Source organism: Embiotoca jacksoni, unplaced genomic scaffold, assembly GCF_022577435.1.
Source record: "Embiotoca jacksoni isolate LCO1_2020_lvr unplaced genomic scaffold, fEmbJac1.0.p SCAF_23, whole genome shotgun sequence".
Lineage (NCBI taxonomy): Eukaryota > Metazoa > Chordata > Actinopteri > Embiotocidae > Embiotoca > Embiotoca jacksoni.
The window spans coordinates 9,033,746-9,060,577 of NW_027185374.1; the positions used below are offsets into that span (position 1 = coordinate 9,033,746).

General features: G+C 41.6%; 1 protein-coding gene across 2 annotated transcripts in view; it reads left to right on the forward strand.

Moving 5' to 3' along the window:
- LOC138203620 (neurexin-3b-like) overlaps positions 1–26,832 on the forward strand; it is a 306,123-nt gene that overhangs the window by 119,303 nt on the left and 159,988 nt on the right. For both annotated transcript variants that reach the window (XM_069158621.1, XM_069158622.1), the window contains 9 exons: positions 9,119–9,322; positions 10,985–11,011; positions 12,633–12,752; positions 14,445–14,557; positions 15,826–16,094; positions 16,479–16,669; positions 17,914–18,087; positions 19,073–19,099; positions 21,172–21,291. In XM_069158621.1, the coding sequence (XP_069014722.1) occupies positions 9,119–9,322; positions 10,985–11,011; positions 12,633–12,752; positions 14,445–14,557; positions 15,826–16,094; positions 16,479–16,669; positions 17,914–18,087; positions 19,073–19,099; positions 21,172–21,291 (1,245 nt within the window). The remainder of the gene's footprint in view (positions 1–9,118; positions 9,323–10,984; positions 11,012–12,632; positions 12,753–14,444; positions 14,558–15,825; positions 16,095–16,478; positions 16,670–17,913; positions 18,088–19,072; positions 19,100–21,171; positions 21,292–26,832) is intronic.

Below are 26,832 nucleotides of genomic sequence, written 5' to 3' on the forward strand. Positions count from 1 at the left end.
CTGTCCTAAAAAAGCACGTCTGTCCCCAAAATTACCCATTTGGCCTCAGTAAGTGTCTGATCAGAGCATGACCCTCCAAAGGAACCTCCCGGTTGGTATATTCTGGTTAAAAGAAGCTTCAAAAGTTAACTCTAACCCTGTACACAGCAGAGGTGACACCTTTTCCCCCCTCTCTGACAGTGGAACCCCGATTACACTTAGAAAACTATCAATAACAAGATAAATGTGGACCAGTGTGAGAAGGACTAGGATGGCAGGAGCTCAAGGCTTGAATACCAGGAAGAAGAAATTTGCGTGAATATGTGTTGAACAGATAAACTGCAGTTCAGATGTTTTGGACAGCATATATACAATGAATCCCAAAACAACAAACTAAAATAATGAAAATCTGTACAAAAAGAATCTGTTTAATATTCTTGGGTCCAGTTTTTGATTGTGAAAATAGTGGATCAATCGTTGGGGCCAAGGACGTGTTCGTTTAGGTATCTCTGGATGAAAATGGAGAAGTAAATCCGTCTTCTGAAGGAAATAGTCCCGACTATTCCTCCACCGGGACCTGTAGCTTGGCTCTACTCTTCAACAGATCTTCTCCTTGGCATTTGGACTTGTCGCAAAATCCACCGTTTACTAAAACCTGACCGCTGAACAGTTTGAATCCCTGAATCTTCAGACAGGACAGGAACAATTTTATTTAAACCTCCGTCTACAATTTCAGGCTACACTGAGTTGGGGCAGATCTGGGGCTTTCCATGCTTTGGATACAACAGTCTTTGTACACCATTTGTAAAGGTTAATGTAAGGTATCAAGGGTTTGCTCATTGTTGTCTATGTGTGTGTGTTTTTGGACACCAAGGCACCCTCGTGTCCGTGTGTGTGTGTGTAGCTACGTACTAAGCATGAATTGTACTTCCATTTCTCATCAAAAACAGTCATTAATCGTAACGTCAACATCCTTCAGGTCAAATATTACCGCTTGGCTTTTATTAATCCATCTTAAGCCACCAAACGGACTGTTCAGGAATGCCATTCCACGACTTGCTGTATATCACCGGTAGTTTTAAGCCAAAGACACCGTGGGAAGGATTCAGTCACGATGAAGCTCCTGACCTACAATACAGTATAGCACAGTATGGTGACTTTTATGGAATCGTACTTGAAATTTAATGTGCAGCAGCTTTTTCCCGACACAAGTGTTATCTGTCACATGTTGATAAAGCTCTGCAGATTTACCTCATCCCCGTGTAAAGCCTATTCAATATGTCTGATGCACAAAACCGCTTACTGTTTCATATTGACTCTACACTACCCCTTGTGATTTTTGATATCCTGATAGATTCATCACGGCCTGCTTAGGTTGAGCATGACGGAATATTTGATAATCCCCACGAGTGCACTGACCTCATCCTGAGTTTTGCTGTCTGAAGAGGTTGCCATTCTTTAAAGTGCTTAGCACATACTATTTCTTAAATCTGTGTTGAGACTCAGCATTGTATTTTACCTTTTTAGGATTTCTCTGCAAGTCACTGCGTGTCCATTACAAAGAAAAGTTAGAATAGCAGAGAGAAAAGGTGAATTGGCGATCAAGAAACCTCTGACTCATCATGAGCACGGACTGCACTTGTTAGTTAAGTTGTTCATTATTTTACTTGTATTTCATTAAAGCCTGGCACATTAATAATTTAACGATAGATCAAGTGACTGTGTAATTTGAGAGAGGTCCCTGTCAGTGATAAACAGAATTATCACCTGACTCTGTGAAGCTTTTTAGATTCTTTTGAAGTGAATTCATTTTTGGTCGCTTAGTAAATGAAATAAATGATCATTTACAACAGATAATTAAAAACAGCAGACACAAATGACAGCAGTCAAAAACTAATTTTATCATAGAAGGAAAGTTGTAGCATTTAGCCATAGCTTGATTGGCCTTTCTTATCTTACAACACAAAATCTACAAAATTCTGTCATTGTTCTGCCTGTTGGTTTGTTTTATATCCTGTTTTTTGTTTTTTTTTGTTTTTTTGTAGTCCCTCATCTGTGTCTTAGTTTACTTTACCTCTTTCCCTTGTGTGTGTTTCCTGTTTGTGTGATTGTGTGACCCGTCCGGATAGGTTTCAGCTGTCTCTCGTTGTCCTCCTCTTCCTGCTGTATTTAGTCTTCTCTTGGTGTTAGTTTTCCTATGTTTTTGGATTGCCGTGTCTCCTCCATGACTTTTTGGACCCCGCTTTTCTGGACTTTGGTATTTCCAGTTACCTGTTTTGTCAGCTTTTTTTTCCTGTTAGGAGTTTGTGGAAACCAAAACAAACGTATTAAATAATTGCAAATTTACAGGAAAACGAGTTTTAATTCAAACACGTGGTAAGACGCGACTCAAAATGAAAACTAATGTGCCTCTGTGTCTGCTGGATGTGAAGTGTGTGCTAACACGTTAGACTTACCAGCTTGACAAGGTTTGTCTTTTTCCGTCGTCATGGCAAAAAAACAAAAGTCAAATAAATTAAACTTAAGTAAGGTTTTCTTCCAAAGTACCATCCTGGGAACACAGTGCCGGGGGAAATGTACATTTCGACATTGAAATTACCATTAAAATGAATTAACGTCAACACAAGGTTACAGTAAGCAAACAGTGACATTGAGCTGTTCGATCAGCGCCCCTGTAAAAACCCCTCGATGATATTTTAAGGTAATTTTGTGCTTTGAGGGCGTACAAATATTGGCTCTCACACTGTCAGGCATACTTGGAGTAAATTTAAACAGGAGCTAGGATTAAAGTCCCAGTGCTTAAATTTTATGACTTATTGTAATAACACACTAAGAGCCTCATACTTCATCAGCCTTGAACCATTGTAATGTCTCTAACGTATTCACTGTTATATTAGATTTTCCCCCGTATTTAAAATGCATTGATGTCTTATTTAAGTGTTTTTCTATCGCACAGGGTTTGGATTTTTTTTTGGACTAGAGTATGCCGTGAAGAGCGCAGTGTAGTCTGTTGGGATATTTTTGGTGGGTTTGATGGTCTTGTGTTGCAGCAGCACATTGTTTGTGTGTCTGTGTGTGCGCGTGTGTCCCCAGAGTGAATCACATGGTGAGGATTACTGTGGAAAACGTCCACAGCCAAGAGCCTCTATGTTCAAGTTTTCCACTGCCTCAGTATGTATAGACATAGTACACAAACAGTGGAAGAGCATCACGCCCATAAACACGCAGTATGTGCACGCAAAAAGGAGACTCACTTAGTGTTTGTAAGATTTTTTTTATCAGTGTCCTTATTCTCGCTGTCAGGAGGAGGATATGATTCTTGAACGTTAAAGATTGAAGTGACAGCAGACTGTGTGTGTGTGTGTGGGGGGGGGGGGGTTGACAGGCATTCACAAGAAATACCACAATGACAGTCAAGGCTCTTGTTTGTTTATCGAAACAAAGACTTGTCACTCTGTTAAGGGAAAAAAAAAATTGATAATCCTACACAGTTACAGCCAAGGCAAGTAAATAATGGAAACACTGAGAGGGAAAATGGAGAGAAAGAAAACAGATTGAACAGGACTACTGTGTGTGTGTGTGTGTGTGTGTGTGTGTGTGTGTGTGTGTGTGTGTGTGTGTGCTGAAGAGATTTGACTAGCTTACTACCCCCTCTATACCCTGAATATTTGTGAAGCTTCTCACTTAATAGCTTTCCTCCTCCTCCATCTCCTGCTTCAGTTGGACTGCTAATTATGGAAAGTGCGGCACTTATTGGAAAACACACACATACACACCGCACACACAACCCCCCCGCACACACACGCGCACGCACACATGCACACAGACTGACAAGTAGCAGCTTAATTACCATCTGAAATGACATCCTCATTGCGGCTGATATCTCTCTTAAGAAATACCAAATTACAGAGAAGCACATTGTGTAGCTGCGACTGTGCCGCTGTGTTGTGTGTTTCGTAGATGTTGTGTATTCATACAAGTTTAAACACACACTGTGGCTGTATGGAGTGCAATCACCTGCTGTATCTTGCTGATGCGGGTTATTAGCTTTACATCGGGTATGAATGACTGTGATCACATAAGCAGGCTTCACTTCATGCGGAGCCTGGTGTTTAGGACTTTATAAATGTAAAGTGATGTTTGGTGCAGCTGCATTTGCTTCTTCACCGCTCAGGCATTCCTCTAGGAACTATGATTAAGCTTCGCACAATACCACGACTTTCTCTGAATTACTGTCATACCTAGAGAAAGTTAGTAAAATAACCTGATGGAATGTGAAAGACTTAATATGAGTTGAAAGGGGCAATTGGATTTCATACAATCTGAGTCCTGGTTCTGTAGTTTGAGCCATCGCTTTTCTTACAGCAATAGAATTGTAGGCACCGTGGTAGAGATCTGAGTTGCTGAGAATCAAGTTATACTAAATTATGTGAAAGAGAAAATACGACAAAACTAAAATGATTACTTATTCACTGTCTCTTAACATCCACCGACACCCTGGTTCAACTTTGACCTGCATTCACACCGTTTTACTGTTTAATGAGATATTATTATTGATATTTTAACCAGTCTTGCTTTTGTTTTTTCCTCCAATTTAAAGGGTTAAGGGTTTTACAAATGGTATTATTGCAGATAGCACTGCCCACCTCTCTGCCAACATAATAGCCTAAAGTTTCTGATTTGTTAAAACTACGCATTTTTACTCGCAGGCGAACACACACCATTTCCTGTAGCTGCTTCACAATAAAAGTCTCTTTCTGGTTGGTACATGGAAGGCTTTTTGGCCAGATTATGAAAATGGGCCACTACAACATGAATATCTGTTATTGAGTGAGTGCTAAAGCAACACCATTGGTCGTGTAACTTCTTTTGTCCCCTTCAAATGAACAGTCTTTATTTCAAATTAAAAGCCATCTGCTATTTCCTACATAGTCAGAACATATTTTGACCTGGTTTTGTACGATTGTACGATGACACAGCAGCTTTTGCATCGAGTACGCATGTACAAATGTGTGATGTTGGTGATAAGTACTATTGCTCAGATGTGTGTCCTTTAGTTGTTTAATACAAACGACATGCACAAGTGTGTCACTTTGATTTCTTCTTGCGCGAACAGGAAAATGTGCTCAGTACTGCAGAGCTGCAGGCGGGCCACTGGCATGAACTTAGAAAGGAGGTCACCGCTGACGGGAATAAAGAGCTGATGACCAACACAGCTACAGCTGCAGCTGGTGTATTTCTGTACCATGATGCTCCTCTTAACACTCTGATACTTGAGAGCAAAAATAGCATTTTTTTTTAAACATTAATTTAATGTTCACCACTAAGAAATTAATATTTTTGGTGGGCAAAAGCGAGACAGGATTGATTGTTGAATGTTTTCACTCTGATGCTTGGTGGTAATTATTATTTTATTAATGTTTATGGACTTGCATTATTATTTCAAAGTATTTGATAAGGGAGTAGAAAGAGAAGCGGTTCTGTTCTGTCAATCATTTCCCGTCGGTTGTCTTGGGAGTTTGAATTTAATGAGGTTTTCTCTTTTTCTTCTTGAACCTGTCCTCGGTGGTTCTAAATTAAGCAGGTGGACATCATCTAAATGAGCCCAGCCTTTCCTCGAGTTAAGTTTTCTGCCTCTCAAAGCAGCAAAAGACATGTACTGGGAATACAAATACACAGAACATCTGTCAACTCAAAAGTTCCCTCTACTTTCGAAGACAATGAAAATCCATTTAAATACAACACAGCCGAACACAGCTGAGATGGATCGATGCCAGTCGGGCACATTGGGGACTGTTTTTCCTCAGAAGGGGTGCTGTACGCCAAAGCAGAGCTCTGAAATGAGACATCATGTTTAAACAGCACACTGATGACTGTGGAGCAGTCGGCCATATTGGGAGGCTCAGTTTTACAGATTTGTGGATTGTTATCATGAACTTAGACAGCTCAATCAAATTTGTGCATGCAAAGAGTTTTTACAGCAAAGAACAGCAGAGGTGTTGAGCATTCTTTTTTCTTTTCTGATGGTAGTACTGTTGGTCCGTCTGCCAATCAGTCAGTCAGTCTACCATTTTGGTCCAGGCTGTACTGTCTCAGCGAGGTACATTGCCATGAAATGTTGTGATTATCTCTTGCATTAGCATTTTGCATAAGGGATAAGTATAGCCATTAGCATGGCTGGACACGCATATGCTGTTTTCACGATGACACACTTTGTGCAGTACAAGAATTTTGACAGGGGAGTGTTGTTTCACATTGTACACTGCATTGTACAGTGCATTCTGCACTGACCGGAAATAACCTCAGCTTTAGAATACATCACCCTACAGCTTAATGATCTTACCCAAATATTTACGTGTTTTTGTGCCCTCTATTTAACACACTGAATGAGCACACTGATTATTCTGTCCAGCAGCAGCAGTGAAAAACAAACACTTTTGTTTGGTGTTCAGCTGCAGCTTCTTCAGACATCTTAAATTGAAAATTCTTTACATCGGTGGCCCCGCCCCTTCCTCTACGTAGCCAAGATGGTGGCCGTTTAGGGTGGAAGGTGTCCAGCATTTCATACTTCTTTTTTGGACTGTTTTGAGTGCATCATCCTGATCCTTGTAGTGTACTGCATGTTTCTGTATTTAACTGTGAACGCACTTATGCACTCAAAATAGTGAGAGTTAGTACACAAGTACGACATTTGGAACACAACATTAGTGTTTTCTAATCTTACTTCCATGTATTTGGGAGGAGTGCCCATTACTTCTAGGATACTGTTTAGTACTCTCCACGTCTGGCACTGCTGTCTCAACAGGGCTGATTTTTTTTTTTACCACCTGTTGACTTCCAGTGGTTTATTTTTCCCAACTAGTGGCGCATAAAGGCCATAAAGAAACACATTCAATTCCAACATAAGTTTGTTTCACACCTTTAAAGTTTAGAGTCAGTAAGTAACTTATTTAAACCTAGAAATTAACTTCTGTTGCATTCAAGTTCTTGTCAAAAAGTTGACTTAGTGATGATTAGGCTTATCACCACCAAGTATATCTCCCTGTATTCAACTGTATCCAGGGTTTTTAAGTCTGGTGCTTGGTGATACAGGTCAGTGCATACAAGGCACGCTCTAGGGGCAGAACACGCCACCAGGGACGTATGCTGGCTGAACCAGATAACTTCCTTCCTGTTTAGCCCTATGATCATTGGAAAGGGGATTAAGTCATTCAGTTGCACGACTCTTCCAGCCTTTTTCAATTTTCATACCAAATGAATCAAATTTTGCCAGTGAAGGGTCATAATGCAAATCAATTTATCTACTGTTTTACAGCAATGGAGGAGGCTACAGCCAAAGGTTCTGCACTAAAGATCCCGATGTTAAATTGTCATAGCAACAAGCCTCTGAACAAATATTCAGAAATATTTTTACAGAGGGCGCTATGCTAATTCTGCTTAAACTCTCTCACAGTTTGTTTCAGAGGCCAGTGTTTACGTCCCTCCTTGTCTCTTGGAGTGTGCTTGGAGATTGACTCTCACCACGTTTTCTTTCTCCTTCTAGCGTGAACCTGGGACCTGACCTGGCTCACAGATCAATATGTGCCCCTGTCAGTTAGGAGCTCCCGTCTGTGGACGGACTGGTGTGCTCGTGCGGGTGGATGTGTGACCGCGGGTTTTTTTTTTTTTAAGTGTGTGCGCGAGAGTGAAGGAGACACAAAGAGGGAGGGAGGCCGTGCAGTTTAAAATTGACTAGAACAATGGTGAGCCAAGGTTTCATTATCCTCCAGGCTACAGTCGACAGCTTGTTCACAGAATGGATTTTACAACAGCCTTAAAAGCAACACAGACAAATGTGGGGCGTGTATAGCAGCGCCCAGCTCAGTGAGACGAATGGTTGAACAATTTCGCGCTGCTTACATATGAATTTTTCAACCTTTCACATGAATTTTGACACCCAAGTGAAGAAAAATCCAATATTCCTTATAAAGCAGTACCTTTTGCATGAGTGAAAGCTTTTCTGTACAAATTGACCTGGAAACGGCACCTCATCCTGTATCCAAACACGGTACGAGCCATGCCACAATTCATCGTTTACATGTACAACCCGCCTCGCCTGTGATGCTCCGAAACCTCTCACCTACATGCCTCAGCATTTCCCCAGAGGCGGTCCGAATGGTGGTGCATTTCTGAGGCCACAGGGCTATTTTTTTTTTCTTGTAAAAGCTGAGGTGTCAAAACAGGTATTTCATGGTTGGATACCCTTTTTAATATGCCCCCCCCCCCCTCAAGAGGCCTCCAGTCTGCTGACAGTCTTCCTCTTTCTTTGCCACACTTACTTTGGTTCTCTCTGCTGTTTTCAAACGCGAAAGAAAGGAAAAGAATATCATGCAAACCCCCTGCACGTTTGCACGTTAATAGAGTGTGGCCGTATTTGCATATCCTGCTCTGATTTTAACATTTACAAAACAAGATCTTAAAGTTAGAGCCAGGACACCCACTCACATCTACTGTATGAAGGGGAGTTGCCCGGAAGAGGAGGAAGGAGCATGATGATTTAATTTTCTGCACCCTGAGCAGCGTGTGTGTGGTGTGTGTGTGTGTGTGTGTGTGTGTGTGTGTGTGTGTGTGTGTGTGTGTGTGTGTGTGTGTGTGTGTGTGTGTGTGTGTGTGTGTGTGCGCGCGTGTGTGCCACAGCAGCTTGAGCTCCCAGACACTAGCTTGTCACTCGATGGATGATGAGTACAGCTGCAACTAGGCATGTGGGACGTGTGTGCGTGTTTCCCATTGACAAAATATAAGAGACATGCCAGCATTCATTCCTCCCATTTTTAAAGTGGTTTCACTTTTCTTCACTGAGCATCAGTGTATTTGCTTTCATAGCACACTCTTTCTTTTATCTTATCGGAAGCTCCAGTAGCATAAACAAAGCTGTCAGGAGGAGACGAAGTGGATGCAGTATATTGCCATATTTTGTGCTGCTGTGATGGTATCTCTTGTTTTTGCACATGCACAAATAGGAGTCTCTCCTTTCCCCCCTGTACTTTTTTGGTACAAAAAAACTTTGCATTAACTAAAACAAAATGTAATATTTATGCAAAGTCGCCGTCAACATTTGAACTTTTTTTTTTTTTTTTTTGCCTCTTTTTCCTTCTCACAGAGTCGTCCACTCTGTCTTATGACGGCAGCATGTACATGAAGGTGGTCATCCCGAACGTGATGCACACCGAGGCCGAGGACGTCTCCCTCCGCTTCATGTCTCAGCGGGCGTTCGGCTTGCTGATGGCCGCCACGTCCCGCGAGTCGGCGGACACGCTGCGTCTCGAGCTGGACAGCGGGAGGGTCAAACTGACGGTCAACTTAGGTATCGTATAAACCGTCACTGTTGGCTCGCCTCCCCTTAAGTTGCGGGGGAGGCCTTCTTGTTTCTATGTGTTTTCGTTCTTTTGTGTTTTCTTTTATTGGTCCAGACTTTATATCAAACCTAACACATACTAAACCAGTTTTGTAGTTTGTCTTTGTAGTTGCATGAATTGTTTTCGACTTGCCTGGACTGTAAGTTTTTTCTGCCTTGATGCTTAGATGTCTTTGTAGATTTTTATATCCATCAATCTAACACTTAACAAAGTTACCCACGCTCTGCAGCACATCTTCTGAACACATCATAGATCATTTTAGTCATGCTCATTATTGTGTCCAGATACATTTTTCCAAAGGAGGCATTTCACTTCTTGAATTATTCTAATAGATGGCACGCTCTGACACATGCATTAATTCAAATAGCACCATTTTAGATGATCTCCTGCCATCTATTTAGGACTGCAGGTCGACTTTTCTACATTTCAATGCTGCATTTTTATCATGTGGGTCCGTTGCTGTGGTCTTTTTATTTATTTTAATTTAAATTTTGTCCTCATGATAGCAGGTCCATGTTTCTCTCTGTCCATTAGTAACCCTTGGTCTAGCTGGCATCTCCCATGCCTTGTTCAAAGATGGCACTCACCCCTTCAAAGGCCCAGAGCCTGCGGCCCGTCTGGCAAACAGCCCGATGCCACAGCACCCAGCACGCCTGCAGATGGTTGCACGCGTGGTACATTTAAGTAGAGTGCAGGCCTTTATGCAAGTACACCTGGAATAAACACAATGCAGACAGAATGTGTATGGACACATACAAAACATCTCAATGTAACTCATTAATTATAGAAAGCAGTGCTCTCGGTTACCACAGCTGCTGAAAACATGGAACATCTATAGTCCATATTTCTTGCAATGTGGTGGTTTTCCAGTTTACCTTTCAAATCAGAAAGAACTTAAATTCATAATCTAGCTCATTGGGCCCATTGGATCCTCTGAGAGAGGGTCTGTAGGCTTCTGTACGGGTGTTGGTGCTGCGTGGCGCGAGGCTGTTTGCTCCCACTTTTCTGTCGCGGTTGACGGCACATGACCAGCCTGGTCACATGGATTTCAACCCGCACCTGACAAAACACAGCTTTCAGAACCTCAGATGTCGTTTTTAATAAGCGACGTGTAGCCTGTCAGTCTTTGAATATTTGATATAAAATCACTTGATTTCGCATTATGTAGTTGGCTACTAGTGAAATATTTTGGCTCCAGTTGCCGGGTTGGAAAATCGATGTGGCCATTGAATTGCAAGCGACCATTTTGAAATTTATCAATTGAGCATGTTGCCAAACTCCATGATGGGGTTTTTTTTGGACATAATAGAAGCTATGAGCAAACCTGTAAATGAAACTAAAGAAGTTAAGACAGCATAATCAGTACAGTAATATTGACCAGCATTGGTACAATATTATTGCATAAATTAATAGTGATTAAAAAGAACTGGACTGTAGATTTCCAGTATCACTATGGTGATATTGACCATCAGTAGCCGACTAGGCTAAAATGGCCGCCGGCGTCATGTGACCGTCCCCGGAAGGTGGCATTTTCTTGCTCTTGGATGTCTGCAGCTGTAACCTTGAAGGATGCGATTTCATCTGTCACTTATTCTCCCCTCCCCATCTAGACTGTGTCAGGATAAACTGTAACACCAGTAAGTCAACATTCTTCTTCTGCAGCCTTCTTCCTTCAGTCAATGTTTGATTGTAGCCTGTGTGCTAGATGTAAGGGCAGGAATGTGTGAATGCAGGGGACTGATAAGAGGATTTCTCAGATAAGAGAGGGAAAATGTAATAGCCAGAGATCAAAGTTATGCAAATCGGACTTAATGTACTCTATATATTTCAAATGGCCTATTTTTCAAATTAATTCAGGCAACTACTTCTAAATCTTTTCCTGTGTGCCTATAGCTACTCACTGAACACTTTCAGGCTCTATGGGCTATATTGTTTTCCCAATTACACTGGAATATATGGCAAGGTGTTTCACTTGCCTTGTTTTATTGTCTTCCTTTTTTTTTTTTTTTTTTTTTAACATGTACTGCAGTATATAGGTCTATAGTGTGATATACTGACTGTTAGAGGACATGCTCTTACTCACGAAAAGGACTCTTATTTTACATGATTGTTTAAGTGCTCAGCCTTGTAGAGAAAGAGAAGAGCTTAGGGGTGAATTTCTTTACTGAGGTGGCTCATTGTAAATGCCTGTTCATTTCAGATGATTACTACAACTAAATGCATATACATACACACCCATGCTACAAGGTTCAAATTCTAAAGATGATTATAATTAATTTGGTTGTTTCATGATGATGCATAGTGTCGCTGTAAATTAATTTTATTCAAATTCCACTCATCTTAAAATGTGACAGCGAAACAAGTTTGGTCAATCTTGAGCTTTATTCATCAGACATATTTTGCATACTACTGATTACAGAAGGAAAGTATTCACATTGTAGCAAGGTGAAAAAAGGAAAAGTGCATTTTCAATTCTTGGAAAAAATACAAATTACCTTCATCGATTTCATTTTGTAACCAATGTGTCCTTATTTGATTCATCAGTCAGAGCCAAAGACCTGAGAATGTTCAATTCTTGCACAGGTCAAAGCAAGTTATCATACAAGCATAAGTTTTTGTTACCAGCTTAAAATCCTGCTCCTGGTTAAGAAATCACTCGTACTGCAACCACCTTGCTTATTTGAATTTAAACCTGGTTTCAGCATCATGCAGCACATTCAGGACTGAGAGAGCTGCTCTGGCCTTTCAGTAGACTCAGTGGGTCTGGACTGCCCTCTAGTGGATGATTCCACGAATTGCTTAACTTCACAAAATCTCTACAGACCCCGCTGGCAGTACTCTGTTAAAACCCACAAAAAAAACCTATATCTGTGGTTATCTATCTCCTCCAATTACACTGAGATTCTGAAATATATCTTATGATATAGGCAAAGGAGAAAATTCTATGATATGTCTCTGGGTTGAGTTGTAGAGTTTGAGTCCTTGTATGAGTAACAGCTTTGCTGCCAGTTGTGATTTGTATTGCTTTCCTATGTTGTCAAATACAAACCAAATTGTTGTTTGAAGAGTAAAACGCAGCAGCGCTCTAATCTCTCTTTAATCTAAGACAATGATTTGGACATCACACAGGAGAGTGCTTCTGTGATATTACAGCATTTGTTTGTGTCTTATTTGTCAATCTGCGTTCGGTGTGAAAACAAAGATTTGGTTTGTGCTTGTGCCTCCCCCGTCCCTTCACTAACTAACCTTCATCTTCAGGCAAGGGCCCTGAGGTTCTTTATGCCGGACAAAAGCTCAACGACAATGAGTGGCACTCAGTGCGAGTGATCCGCCGTGGTAAAAACTTCAAACTCACTGTGGATGACGACATGGCTGAAGGTATCTCTCTCGTGAATTATTCAGTATTTCACTATAATATCACTGATATGCATGATCATACATGTTTTTTTCTTGGTTTATTGGAGATGACAACAGTGCTATTACCTCACTTTCGCAGTATTTTGGATTTTATTTCATAAACATCATCCGTTCAAATTTTCAATAAATGTATGGTATTAGTGTGTTTTCTCATTATACAGTTTTTCAGAAATACAACAGGAGTGTAGAGTTTATTATGTCTACCATTAGTTATCCAAAACATGGTAAATTGTTCTATATTACTTCAAAAGTGGGTCTGTTTCTGGACGTTTTCCATTTTTATCCTACTAATTTTAATTATCTACAGTAATGGACATCTACACTGGATGTCTTGAGTCTGATAACAGACAGAATTAGAGATGTTTTGATGCCATAAATTTGGTCATCAGTACTAATAACAATGACATTTTACAATTTTAGAGACCAGTTTTGATACCACAGCAAAAAATAATCCAATGAAATAAATATACTTCAACAAGAAGCCTTTTACTTAAAAAAAAATACCTTACAATACTACAGTAACAAGAGTGGGATGGAACCTTCATATATAAAAAAAAATACATTATTGTTATGACAAAACAATGTTGTTCCAAAAGAAAAACCCTCTTTTATGATGGCATTGCATTTCTACGATGGTACCCAGCTGCCTGAAATGTGAAAAATAGATTGCAAAAAATAAATGGCCAAATAAAAATGTTTTTTTTTTTTGTATTACAAAAATTGGTGGTGTGTAGCCTTCAAGTATTTCAAACAAACAGTAATGTTATAAAACTCTCAACTAGTTTTTATGCATCGTGTGAGTTTGTTGAGCCTCCTCCTCATTCTCCTCATGCACTTATTGTGTAAAGATAGTAATTACGATTCAATGATCAGGTATAGCTCAAAGAATATCACAGATGCTGCTGCACACACACAGCATGCCAACACCCACACACCCACCACCATCCGCTGAGAGGCTGAACGGTAATAGCAGCAGCTTCCTAACGTTGTGTGTAGCATTGCTGCAACAGATGCAGCTGTTAGAGTTCATAGACATCAACAGTAACATTTCAGGATGTGAACATCCTGACATGTTCTTTATTTAAGAACTGACGCTCTCGCCGACCCCGTAGATGTCTGTGTTTGAGCTAGTCGGATACGTCTGAAGTGTCTCCACTGTTTGTTTCAGATGCTCTGTGACACTGTTTGTATTATGGATTTTGGTCGTCTATAACTTGACCCAGATCATCCTTCTCGTACACTAAATATGTCTTTACACAGTGTTGTTTTTTTGTTTTTTTTCCCCACTAGTCAAAGCAGACATGTCGCTGCACCTGCACATGTTGTTTCTGTGTAGTGTCTCTATTATCTAAGACGTGACTTTCGATTCCATTGAAAACAAGTGCTGTCACGTTTTCTGAAATTCGGTATTGACTTGGTACCAAAGTATTGGTTCTTGTGGCAGCTGGAGACAGAATAGTGATATTGGCTTGGTGTCATATTTCATTGGTGTGTATTTTCACCACTTGTTACTTTCTTAAAGTTTCTTTCTTTTTAGTTTGTGAGCACATCAACATGAGTGAAACTATGCTGTTGTGGGGTTAAAGTTTAGTGTCGGTATCCCTCCTCCACCCGCTCATTCCTCCGCTTCTTTTTCTTTCTCTTACCTCGCAGGTCAGATGGCGGGTGACCACACCCGTCTGGAGTTCAACAACGTGGAGACGGGCATCCTGACTGAGAGACGATTTGTTTCGTCTGCTCCTTCATCCTTTATTGGGCATCTTCAGGTATTAATAACAACAGATGCATAAATTTAATAAAATGTGTGATAAACGAATGTCCTAAATTATTCCTAATCCAAAAATCAAATTAGTCTTATTTTACAAAATAATCAGTGCTTGAAGTGGAAAAAAAAATAGGTGCGAGCACTTCCCTTTTTCCTATGTTTGCATGTTTACCGGTCTCAAACAAATCACTGGGTTTAACATTCTGAATTCATACAGTGAATAAAAGATACTTGGAGATATTGCTGAGGTTCACAGCATAAATTCATTGAATCAAGGGAAAGACTTTTTCACTGTCGCTCAAAAGCAACAAGACAAGTTCAAAACTTGGTAGATGGCTGGATCATGTATATGAAATGCTGGAGGGCTTTTAATTTGAAATATGTGCTCTTAATTTGAAACCGATACAGAAAGTTGCGGAATTTGGTGACCGATGGTGACTTGAGCGTTTTTTGTGGCCAATTAGATTGTATTAATGTGATTGAATATTTAATGGTGGCATAAACTTAGCAAGTACTAAACATGTTTGTAAGGACAAAAAAAACAAAACAAAAAAAATTCTACGGTATTATTCTACAGTTAGCCGCACATGTTTTTGCTAATGGTACATTCAACAGGCTCCTTTCTTTTAGGAGCGGCACTGATGTTAGCTTGCTGCTCCTGGCCGGCATTTAGTAGCCTACTGGTTGGGTAGGGTCTGACTTTAACTGTTTGTATTGACAAGATTGTAATGTGAGGTTACTTAGACTAGCTGCCGACGGAGACAGGCAGCCAGCGAGAACGGGAACGCAGTTGGTACAAGATTAAATCTGTCAGAGGGCAGCATGCTCAAAACTCTACACTGCTGTGATTGGTTGTTTCACTGTCAATCAAATGCTCCCAAACATTAATTCTCCCACAACGTAACAACCAATCATCCACCTGGCTCTCTCCCACTGAACCAATCTAGCACAAGCCAAAAGAGTACTGACAGCTTTTGAGAAATGCCGCTGAGCATTAAATATTCACGGCACACCAAAGAGTAAAATGTATAAGTGTTGCTAATGTGAACTGGTGAGCACTGAGGCTAATCATCTGCGCCTTAATTATGTTTATTAGGATCATTTCCTTTGATTGGGTATTACTACTCAAAACATAAAAGTTGTAGGTGTGTCCTTTGGGAACTTTGCACACTGTGTTTTTTGTTATTGGCAATCTGGTTTCAATTCAGTTGAAGTATGCTTCACAGTTTATTAATAACAACACCATCTCTCAATGACTCTCCCCCACAGAGCCTCAAATTCAACGGTATGCAGTACATCGACATGTGCAAGAACGGCGACATCGACTTCTGCGAGCTCAACGCCCGCTTCGGCATGCGCTTCATCATCGCCGACCCCGTGACCTTCAAGACCAAGGGCAGCTACCTGGGCATGGCCACCCTGCAGGCCTATACCACAATGCACCTCTTCTTCCAGTTCAAAACCACCTCACCTGATGGTTTCATCATCTTCAACAGCGGAGACGGGAACGACTTCATTGCGGTGGAGCTGGTCAAAGGGTGAGATGTTGCTAAAATGTCAATGATTTATTCATCAGTCAGTCCAGAGATGATTAATACATGTAAAATAATAGTGCTGTTGTGGGTGTAGTTGCTTTCTAAAGGCATTATTAATTTAACAGTGCTGACCTAACTATTGATCCCAAATCTCTGTTGCACCTTTTTCCAAGCTTGTAGAAGCATAAACATAATTGTGCTGCAGAGAAGATTGTTTTCTGTATCAGTTTAACTCTGATTAGAGCCAGAGCGATACAAGGTGCTTCTGAGAGTTTTTTCATTAAAATTAATTAGTGTTGCAAGATATAAAAAAAACAAAAAACAAAACAGACACACACGTGAGCTAACAAACCGTGATGTGTTCTTCTGCTGCTTCTTCCCTGCCAGGTTTATCCACTATGTGTTCGACCTGGGGAACGGGCCCAGTCTGTTGAAAGGCAACAGCGACAACCCACTGAACGACAACCAGTGGCACAACGTGGTCATCACACGGGACGCTGCCAACACGCACACACTCAAAGTGGACACAAAGTCAGTCACCCAGAACGTCAACGGAGCCAAGAACCTCGACCTGAAAGGTAACACGTTATGTGCGTTTGTAAATTAAAGTTCTTCAGAAGAGATGTGAAGTTTGACTTTAAGCCTCAACAGCAGGAACTCGTGCCCTCACTTGTTCTCTATCTCTCTGACTTGAAGTGACCTCATATCATTTCCAAAGATGAATAATCATATTATGAAAGAGAGTTGAAGAGAATAAAAGCCTCAATTTCCAGATGGCAGATAGGTCGTACTTTGTTGAAGTAGTTGAACCTACATATATATTTTACATATGCACATGGTCCAGATCAATATCAGCAGAATCCAAAGACATGTATATAAGTAAATAAATAAAACATTTAGCTCAGGGCTTACAAATTCCTGTATTGTCACCCTTTTTACACCAAGACATAGGTGGTTTATGTATTGGACTATTTCTTGGCCCCAACCAGTAACTTCCTGCAGTCTTTGCTGGTTGTTGTTAACCCTTAAAACCCGATCAACTCAGTGCGTTTAATTTTACTCCTCTTCTTCTCCCTTGAATAGTGTAGCGAGTGTTCATCACAGAGAGATGTATCGCATATCCTGTGAAACTGCATGACTTAAGCTTTCCAAAAATGTCAGTGCCTCGTCTTTATGATGAAGCGTTGCAGAGATAATCGAACTTGAAGTTGCATTGTTGTTACACTCTGCATGAAGCGCTGCATCCATCTCTACTGACGATATCTTTGCTGACCTTATTTTCTGGTGAGATACTTGTAAAAACATAATAATTTCATAAGACAAAATATTTCTTTTCCTTGATATAATGGCCAATATACAAACTCTATAAGTATAATGTAATGAAATGAAATGGTGAAAGATGTGATGAGCCTAAATTGTCCTGAAACAAACAAGGTACAGGATGAATGTTTAGCCACAACAACGACCAATACATGAGCTTAAAAGTGAAGGGAGTGAAATCACCCTGAAAATAGCCGAGGGTCCATAGGGTTAAATAAACAATCGATACTGTAAAATGTTTATCAGTGAGCTGTGGAGATGCTTGTACTTCTAGTGTATTTTGTTACCTTTGGATAAAACCTGCTGCTTTAGCGCTGATCTGCCTTTATGCTAAATAAAGCTAAACGGCTGCTGGCTGCCGCTACATATTCAGCGACACAGTCATGATGTGACAACAAGCGCTGCCCTTATTATTTATCTCCTGGGGGAAGAAAAAAAAAAAGTGAATAATAATCACGTAATTAATCACTTATCTCCCTTTTTCCTGTTTCTGCCCGGTCAGGTGACCTGTTCATCGGAGGCCTGGGACCCAACATGTACCAGAACCTCCCCAAGCTGGTGGTGTCTCGGGAGGGCTTCCAGGGCTGCTTGGCCTCGGTTGACCTCAACGGCCGCCTGCCAGACCTCATCAACGATGCCCTTTTCCGCAGCGGGCAGATTGAGCGTGGCTGTGAAGGTACAGATGGCCTGTAGCGTATAAGAATCATGACCTGCCGTGTGAGATTTATTAGACTAATTAGAAGGCTCTTCAGTCGGCCCTTAAAGCCATTTGCTGGCACTGTTAATCCTCATTTTCTCTTTCTTTGCCAGGTATTTGCCACATTAAAGGATAATACTTAAAATTAGTCATTCTCTGTCTTGTAATGGCTGTTAACCTTTTTCGTGTTGCATCAATACATTTTGTAAAAAAGTGCTAAAACCTGAATAACAGGTTAAAAATAAACATCCTCCTTACCCAAATTATAAGAGAAAAGATTGTTATAGATTATTTTACAGATAATACATTTAAAGATGTTTAAACCAAGCTGCTGTTTACACTCATCCACCTTCCTTCTTCACTCTCCAACCCCTAAAATTGTCATCTCAAGGCAAATTGACTTTTTACTATTACATAAGTACAGAAGCGCCGCTGCTGTTGTTGTATTTCTACTTTTAATGTAATTTGAATAACAATTATGTTGGACTTGTGGCTGTTTCCATCCACATTCAGTATTCTACTATCTTGTAAAGTCAAAACTATCTAAACATATTTGGTGCTTAAGAAATTACTTTATTTAAAATACATTTTCCCCATAAAAACTTAATTACAACGCATTTGATATTCCTTGTGATTGGGGCAGGGTTCAACACATTTCCTCTAGAGGGCAGCAGCAGATGAAGATAACGTCTTACAAACACAGCAGCCTTCATGAACACTTAGATAAGCCTTCTAAAACAAAAAGCTTAGCATTATGTTTTGTATATTTAAAAAAAAGGCACCATGATGAATTATTATAGGAGCTCAGCCCTCACTAACAAACCAGCAACGTTTCTTCGGTGCCAAAGTGACAGACTTGTACAAGTTTTAAGAACTTTAACAATGCTGGTCCCTCACTAACCTTTACTCTTGTTTTCCGCTCTGCTCTGTTCTGTTTGTTATTTTTCTTTCTGCGCTAACAAAGTTGGTTTCACCAAAGCCGACCTGCAAGGTAGAGGGTTAAAACTCGGGCTCTCGGAGGCCTGCTCGCCTGAAAGACTGCTGTGTGCAATGCATCGTGGGTGTCACCATGGCAATAGTGCCCCCTCCAAATGCTGCGGAGGTGACCTGCTCTCTGAGAAAAAAAAAAGGGTGGTACAATGAGAAACTATTGGCAGGAAAAAGGAGTACATGACCAAAAGCGTGAGATAATTGTAGTGCATGGTCATATTTCACTGCATCACGGTGAATATAATAATGCAATTTTAGATTCCAGCACATTTAGATTTGAATGTGTATTAAAAGGCAGATTGTATCTGTCTTACAGCTCTTTCCCTTCACTGACAAACACCAGACGAGGCGTAGAAACCTGTTTGATCCAAACATTTTGAGTACACGGTATAATTACAGCGAGTAAACAGATCAGGTCAGATAAGTGATGTGGCAGTCATGTAGCTGGTGTAAAAGAAGAAGCAGACAGTTTGTGGGAGGACTTCGTTCTTGAATGAAAACACCAGTTGTGACACACTGCCGGCTGCCATAGACAGCAGAAAGAGGTTGTCACATCTGAACACTGTCATCGTGCTGCTGATGTATCGGCCCTCTCTATTTCGCTCTCTCAATTTTTCATAAAAAAAAAAAAAGCAAATCACATCTGTTGTTTGATCCAGATGACTTTTTTTTTTTTTTTTTTCCCAGGGAGCAAGTAGCCTCCCCTGCTACAACACTGAAACACAGTAAAACCCTCCATTTCTCACTCCAACAAATGAGTGTGTACACAAACATTAGACCCATTGATGATAAGTGTTTGCCCAGACACCTCGGTGACCACCGCCACTGTACATTACACAGTAAACGCACTTTCAGCTGGCAAACTTGCTCTGTTCTCCACTTCAAATGTCTTCTTCTCTTCCACGTTGTCTTGCACAAGACAATTGCTCTTAAACAACGTTTACTTGCATTTGTCTGCCATGTATTTGGACTGTCTATTTAATTTGACTTTATTTACTTTTCGTTTGTTTTCCCACAGAAGGGTTACTGTCAAGGTTTTTTTTTTAAATCCCTCTTTGTGTCTGTAGACTCTCAGTGTGGGAGGAGGGGTGGTGGTGGTGGTGGTGGGGGGGTGAAAGGGGGGGGGGGGTTATCTCGTTATCTATGCCGTGCGCTTGTCCTTATCTGCATTCCCTCTCAGTAGAAGTATTCAAAAGTGAGAGCTATGTGTGGTGTAGTGGAACAGCAAACACACATCCAGTTTGACTTTGAATACCCTCCTCAACTCCTGTCTGACTGAAGTGCATACACCCGGATATGCACCTCTTCTCTTTCATGTGTCTCTCTTCCTCTTCATGAATCCTGTCTGTCTAGTGTATCTAGTGTTCGCCGTGTATTCTCACACAAATATTTGTAAAGAAAATTACCCGGGCCTTTTAAATGGTTGTTGTTGTTAAATGAAGTATTTCTCCATGAGTCATTCGTTTAAAGGTTTTGTTTTTTTAAAGTCTTGTCTTGCTTGTCCACAGAGGGAATGCAGCGTGCTAAGTTTTACTCCGATAAAACTTTTTGGAAACACGTTGGAATGTTTAAAAATATTGCATGCATGTCTACCTGCACACACATATATATCGAAAAGAAGGAAATTAAGGGACGTTGGCAGTGTCATCACATCAGCCTCGTCGGGGGCTCTACTCATCTGCAGTAGCAGGTCTTAAATGCAGATTAGAGTATATTGCACATACAGCAGTTTTTCCAGTAATTAACTCAGAGTATTTGTTGATTCTCATTCTCCTTGAAAAGCTGTTGATCTTATGAAAACCTGGCGTTATTTCATCTTTACACAGTACGATACCTCAGGCAGTTTTTTCGGCGTGTTGTACTCCAGGTCAGGCTTCCTGTGGTGACACTGTTCGCTCCCTGTTCTTTCTTCGAGGCCCACACAGTTTAAAGCTCTCTCACTCGAGTGCATTTTCTTCTGCATGGGTCCTGCATTGTTTTTTGGCTCCGCTGCAGCTCTTGATGTCGCTTGACTTGTGCTCCTGTGGTATCTCCGTCCTTCTCCTCGACCCTCCCTCCCCGCCTGCTTTCCAGGCCCGAGTACGACCTGCCAGGAGGACTCGTGCGCCAACATGGGCGTGTGCATCCAGCAGTGGGAGAACTTCACATGTGACTGCTCCATGACGTCCTACATGGGGACCCACTGCAACGACCGTGAGTACAGATTTTCTTTTTATGTGCTTTGCATGTGCCCCAAAGGGGCACTCTGTGGGATTTTACCTGGGAACTAAAATGCTTTTGAAAACTATTACATAACTTCTTCTGGGGCTCTGAAGGAAGTCTGAGAAAATTATTCCAGTGACATAATTTCATAAAAGAGGAAGGCCTGTGTTACAAACTGGTGGTTCGAAAGAGAAGGACCTTCATCAGCGAGGGGGGGGGGGGGGTCGTCCAACATGAGAAGCTATATGATCCAGTGTTTTTGAAGCTTTACCCATTAAAAACAGTAAGAGTAAACACATCGCCACACCAGTTTGGTCTTTTCAACTGTGTGGAGGTGTAAGGTGAAATTGATGGAGTGCTCCTTTAACACATGTCTGGTCAGTCAGCACCAGACACACACTACGGCAAAAAACTGCCACATTACACGTACATTACATAACCTATCGCATGTGTACATAATGGAGGGCATAAAAGTGCACATTGTTACGATGATACACAGACTTACACACACCTCAATCCTCTATGCAACAGTAAGTACCACTCCGAGGCTGCTTCACTCCTGCTTTGTAAGACTTTTCCGATGTTCTGCATGAAAGTGGTGCTGAAAGCATCATGTGATTTTTAAATGAAGCAACAGAGAGACGCCTGCAATTGTTGAGTTTTTTTTTTTTTTTTTTTTTTTTTTTTTTTGCTGCATTGCAGGCAATAACAGGTTTGCTCGATGTCCTAAGCTTTCAAGTTTTTTGGGCTTTCGGATTGAGCGTCGTCTGTGACTGATGGTGTGTAAAATATCCACTTCTGCCTCCATCGCTTTTTCATAAACGTCCTTCAAATAGCTATTGTCGAAGTGTGTGTGTGTGTGTGTGTGTGTGTGTGAGTGAGTGAGTGAGTGAGTGAGTGAGTGAGTGAGTGAGTGAGTGAGTGAGTGAGTGAGTGAGTGAGTGAGCAGGGATCTCTTATCCCCATGACGACAAGGGACTTCCCCTCAGTAATCACGGTTGGCAGTCTTTCATTTAGCGTTTAATAGTGGGGGCATAGTGCTGCTGGGCCAGACTAATGAGGTGGTGGAAGCTGTTAAGAGAGCTGCTATCTGTGAGCGCTGGCATCCCCTAATCATCCAGACCTCTCTAAAGCTAGACCGAGCCGCTGTGTATGACTTCATGTCTCTCAAAATCCCAATTTTCTCTTTCTCTCTCACTTTTCTTTCCCGCTGCTCCCTCTCACTTTCCTCTCTTTTCATCCGCTGCACTGACGGTCTGACGTAATCTCTCTCCACGCAGGCCGAGTAACTGACTCCACGTCTCACTTGGTGATGAGAGCTGTGTGTTTATGTGTTAATTAGTGATGAGAAGTCAGCATTAATTCACCTCCTGCCGCTGCCTTGGATGACATAGGAGGAGGTTGCATTGATTTCCTAAGGACACAGACATAATTCTTCTTGAAACACAAGAGCTTAGATAGTCACTTATTTTGCATCCTTGTGACGTTGCAGATCCAAGTCTTAGTTCTCCTGTTTCTGCTTTCGGAGATGGATGTTCTCTAATATTGACTGGGCTGTCCAAGCGTATAATTGTATTCTTAACTGAGGCGGTATTGGTCTTAATGGGAATTTTGTTGCTGATTTTCTATCTTTTTTGGTTCTCCTTCAAGCTGCTTATCTTTATTTCCTCTGGTAGAAGCAAGAAAATAAACACAGACAAGAGTTGGGAGAGGCAAACTCAGGCAAACAGGATTTCTGGTTTGGGAGTATTTCAATGCATTGGAGTCATATTTATTTCATAAAGTGCACGTAGAAGTCTACATGACACCTTCTGCACAAGACATAGGATCCAGTTTGCTTCTCATGGTTTGACTGAATCCTCTGCTGTTGACTGGCAGCCTGTGTTCCAATGAGCGCTGCAGTGCAGTCCCACACCACCGGGTGGCAGTAAATCCACGAGCAGGACCGCACACTGTCCCTCCGCGCTGGGAGAAAATGAGATGCAATCCCCCGAGCATGAAATCAGCTCTTCTGTTATTTCCTATTCCTGCTTTGCTTCTCGTCGTCCTCTCTGTCTTTATATATCTCTCCCTGAACAAACCCATTCAACGACTGTAGTTATTGATCACAGAGAGAATACTGTCCGATCTCCTCAACAATGCAAATGTTATTGTATTACAATAGAGTCTTTCTGTTGAATTCAAGTAGCTTGATAAAGATGAAAACAGTCGTTGCCTTGTGCTTGCGTGTGTGTGTGCTCCGTGTGACTTGTCTTTTATTCAGTGAGCATAGCGCTGAGAGACTTTCTAATTAACATTGGGGGAGTGGAGCTATTCCCTCTGTTTCTCTTGGTCTCTCCCTCTCTGATAGCTGGCAGCAAATATCAGTAATTGTCTGCTTCTCTGACTCCGTCACTAACCATTGTCTAAATGAAGAAACTTGAACAAAGTAAAGTGAACACTTCTGCCAGGGAAGTCGCCCCAAGATCCGTCTCTGCTGATTGTTAGCGCCAAGCCTGCGTGCCCTCTCTGTACTTCTTACATTGTAGCCAACAGGTCTGTAGGTTAAAAAAAAAAAAAAAAAGCACTTCAGCAGGCACACATTTTCTCGCTGCTTCCATTTATTCCTGTGTTCCCCTTCAGCCTGCACTTTTGTGGCTGCACACCTTTACTTATGGGAACAGGACACGGCAGAAATTCGCAGGGCTCGTTGCACCATACAGGCCATTTTAGGAGCCCCTTGGACAATTTTGAGGTACATGTTGTGCCCAGCACTGCTTAAGAGATGGGGGGGGGCTCTTTTTAAAGCATTTTTTTTATCCTCCTTGGTTCTGGCTCATTGCTTTTGTCATGCTCATTTCCATCTCCTTGTCATCTCATATCCATCCCTCTCTCCTCTCCTCTCCTCTCCTCTCCTCTCCTCTCCTCTCCTCTCCTCTCCTCTCCTCTCCTCTCCTCTCCCATCTCCCCTCCCCTCTCCCCTCCCTTCTCCCCTCCCCTCCTCTCCTCTCCTCTTCTCCTCCTCCTTGTCAGGTTCTATGAATGCTGCACAGTTTCATTTAAATCCAAGGGCATGGGAGCTTTAGGGCCAAGCAAGAAGAGCAATCGGACACTCCTCTTCCACATCCAGAGCAATTACTCAACTTACGTAATAGAATTATCTTTGCAAAGGTCGCTGCATTGCTCTGCAGTCAGGAACAACAAACAAACAGAGAGGAGAGGGAGGCTGAAGACGGGGAGCAGAATAGTGTTGGTCAGCTGTGATGCTGACATCAGTGATTGCATAGATAGATTTAGTGATGAATTTCTCTGTCGGTGCGACGATTCCGACAAACCCCTCTGCTCCTGTTTATCCTGACGTTTCTAATTTACTTTTGGAGGCGTGCTCAGAGGGCTGTAACCATATCAGGCTAACTGCTTACACAAATGACAACACAGCGGCAGTACTGCTTCCTTCACTGTTTAAAAGAAAATGATCATGGCATTCGCCTCGTAGTCGTTTCTCCTCCGCTTGTTGAGTAGAGGAGCAAGACAAGACTGAAGAAGTGGGGGTGAACTGCGATTCCTCTGGATCATAATGTCCCACTGAAAATAAAATCAACAATAATAACAACTGTATTTTCCCTTTTTATTGACTTATGTGTCTGCTCGACAGTGAGATGTAAATGAGAAGACACACATATATATACACACACACACACACACACACATGGACACACCAGTGGCAGATATGAGCGTGTCTTATGAATATTGAAGGAGTTTTCATTGGAGCATTGAATAATTTAACCTGCTGTCTCTGTAAATAGGATTAAGTAGCCTGAGCTGGCCGGGACTGGCCAACAGGTGGTGAGCAGGGGTTAGTTGGCAATAAAACACACGCTGACAACAGCGGAGCTTGGCGTTGTTTCAGGCATGCACAGATGTAGCAGGTTCATATAATAATAGTGGAACAGCTTTTTTAGCCAGTAAATGCAATCAATATTAAGATGAATGTGACCAGTGGACAGTAAACAGGCGGAAATGAATATGAAACACTTTGCTTTCCTGGTTCTTGCAAAAGCAAATGGAAAGTTTTCATTTGAAAGTACCTTTTTGTAAAAGAGGGCTTATAAGTGGAGCAAAGCAATATGAGAACATTTGCCTATAAATACTACAGGTAGATTAGAAATGGGCCAAAAGAGCTCCACAGAGAAGGATTTGTCTTCAGGGCACAACCTATCCCAAAAGCATACTTTGAGATAATCTTACTCTCTTTGTTGTCGTAGCTGAGGCACCATGTTGGCTACAAATGCCCATATGATTGAGATATCACACAATCAGGTGGCTTAAACACTTTGGGCATCTCTTTAAATATTTGACAGCCGCCTGCGGTTTCATCACACATTACCAGGTTTTGGAGGTTTTGCTGCTTTTAGGAACGTCGGCTTGTTGTCGTCGTCGTCGCTGTGGCTCGAGGAAAAGTGTAATCGTTCCTCATCGTCCCAGCGGAGTTGCCAGAAACACATGCAGCACATGCACAGAAGTGCACAAACATAAAGTTGTGCCTCCGAGGTTTATAGTCTTTCTTCCTCTCGCCATCACTTTATCACTGCTCTTCCTTGTCTTGTGATATCTGTATTAGAAGCAGAGCTGCATGTACAGGCCTGGAGGGGGTGTAACGAGCTGCCCCGCTATTGGCTGATCAGGCTAATGATGCTTGCCCAGCACTGCATCATGTCACTGCGATAAGACTGGATGTCGCTTGTGTCAATCGATGTGTCACCGTCGTGCTCAGAGCTGCGGCATAATTGGATATATGTGATGCTGTGGAGCCTAAAGGCCCGAGGGCCAGAAGAAAGAGAATGTAAAACGGGTAAAAAGATGCAGGAGAACAGTGGGAGCTGTTACTCCTCATGACTGTCAGTAAATTAATGTGTGGAGGAAATGTGCACGTTCCATATTTTTGGATCATTTATTTCTATTTTCTTGTGCGGACATATTGCAGCATCTCTGAACCATTAGACTTATTTTGTCATTGGATCCGATGTATCCTGATGTGATGTGAAAGGTGTTGCTTGTAATGACAAAGCAGCAAAGTTTTAGCACCAGATTCGCTGTTTAAGCTTATTGTTTTGGTTTTCTGGCCTACAACAGTGGTCTCATTAAAGCTGCCCTATGCAAGATAACTGTTGTTTGTTTCAAAATGGATATTAATAATGTATTGTAGCGAGCAGTCCTCTTTATCTTTGGTATGTCAGAATTAGGGCTGGGTATACTTTTTGATGCCGGTACCGATACCTTGAATTTGATACTGGACGATACTTTTTTTCTGTCAATCTTGTAAAATTCCTTTTCAGAAAAAGAAAATGACTAAAATCCACGTTGTAAACGAATGTCCCGTAAATGCATCGCACACAATGTAAAGCTAGCGTAATGCCTCCAATGATATCAGTAGATGCTAGCTCGGCGTCTGCTCACAGAGAAGCCTCCAGTCACCGCAATGCCCGACAGTCAGATGGATATGAGGCCAAAAATGAGTTGGGAGGGAGTGAAATAGGGCGTTCTTAAGTGGAA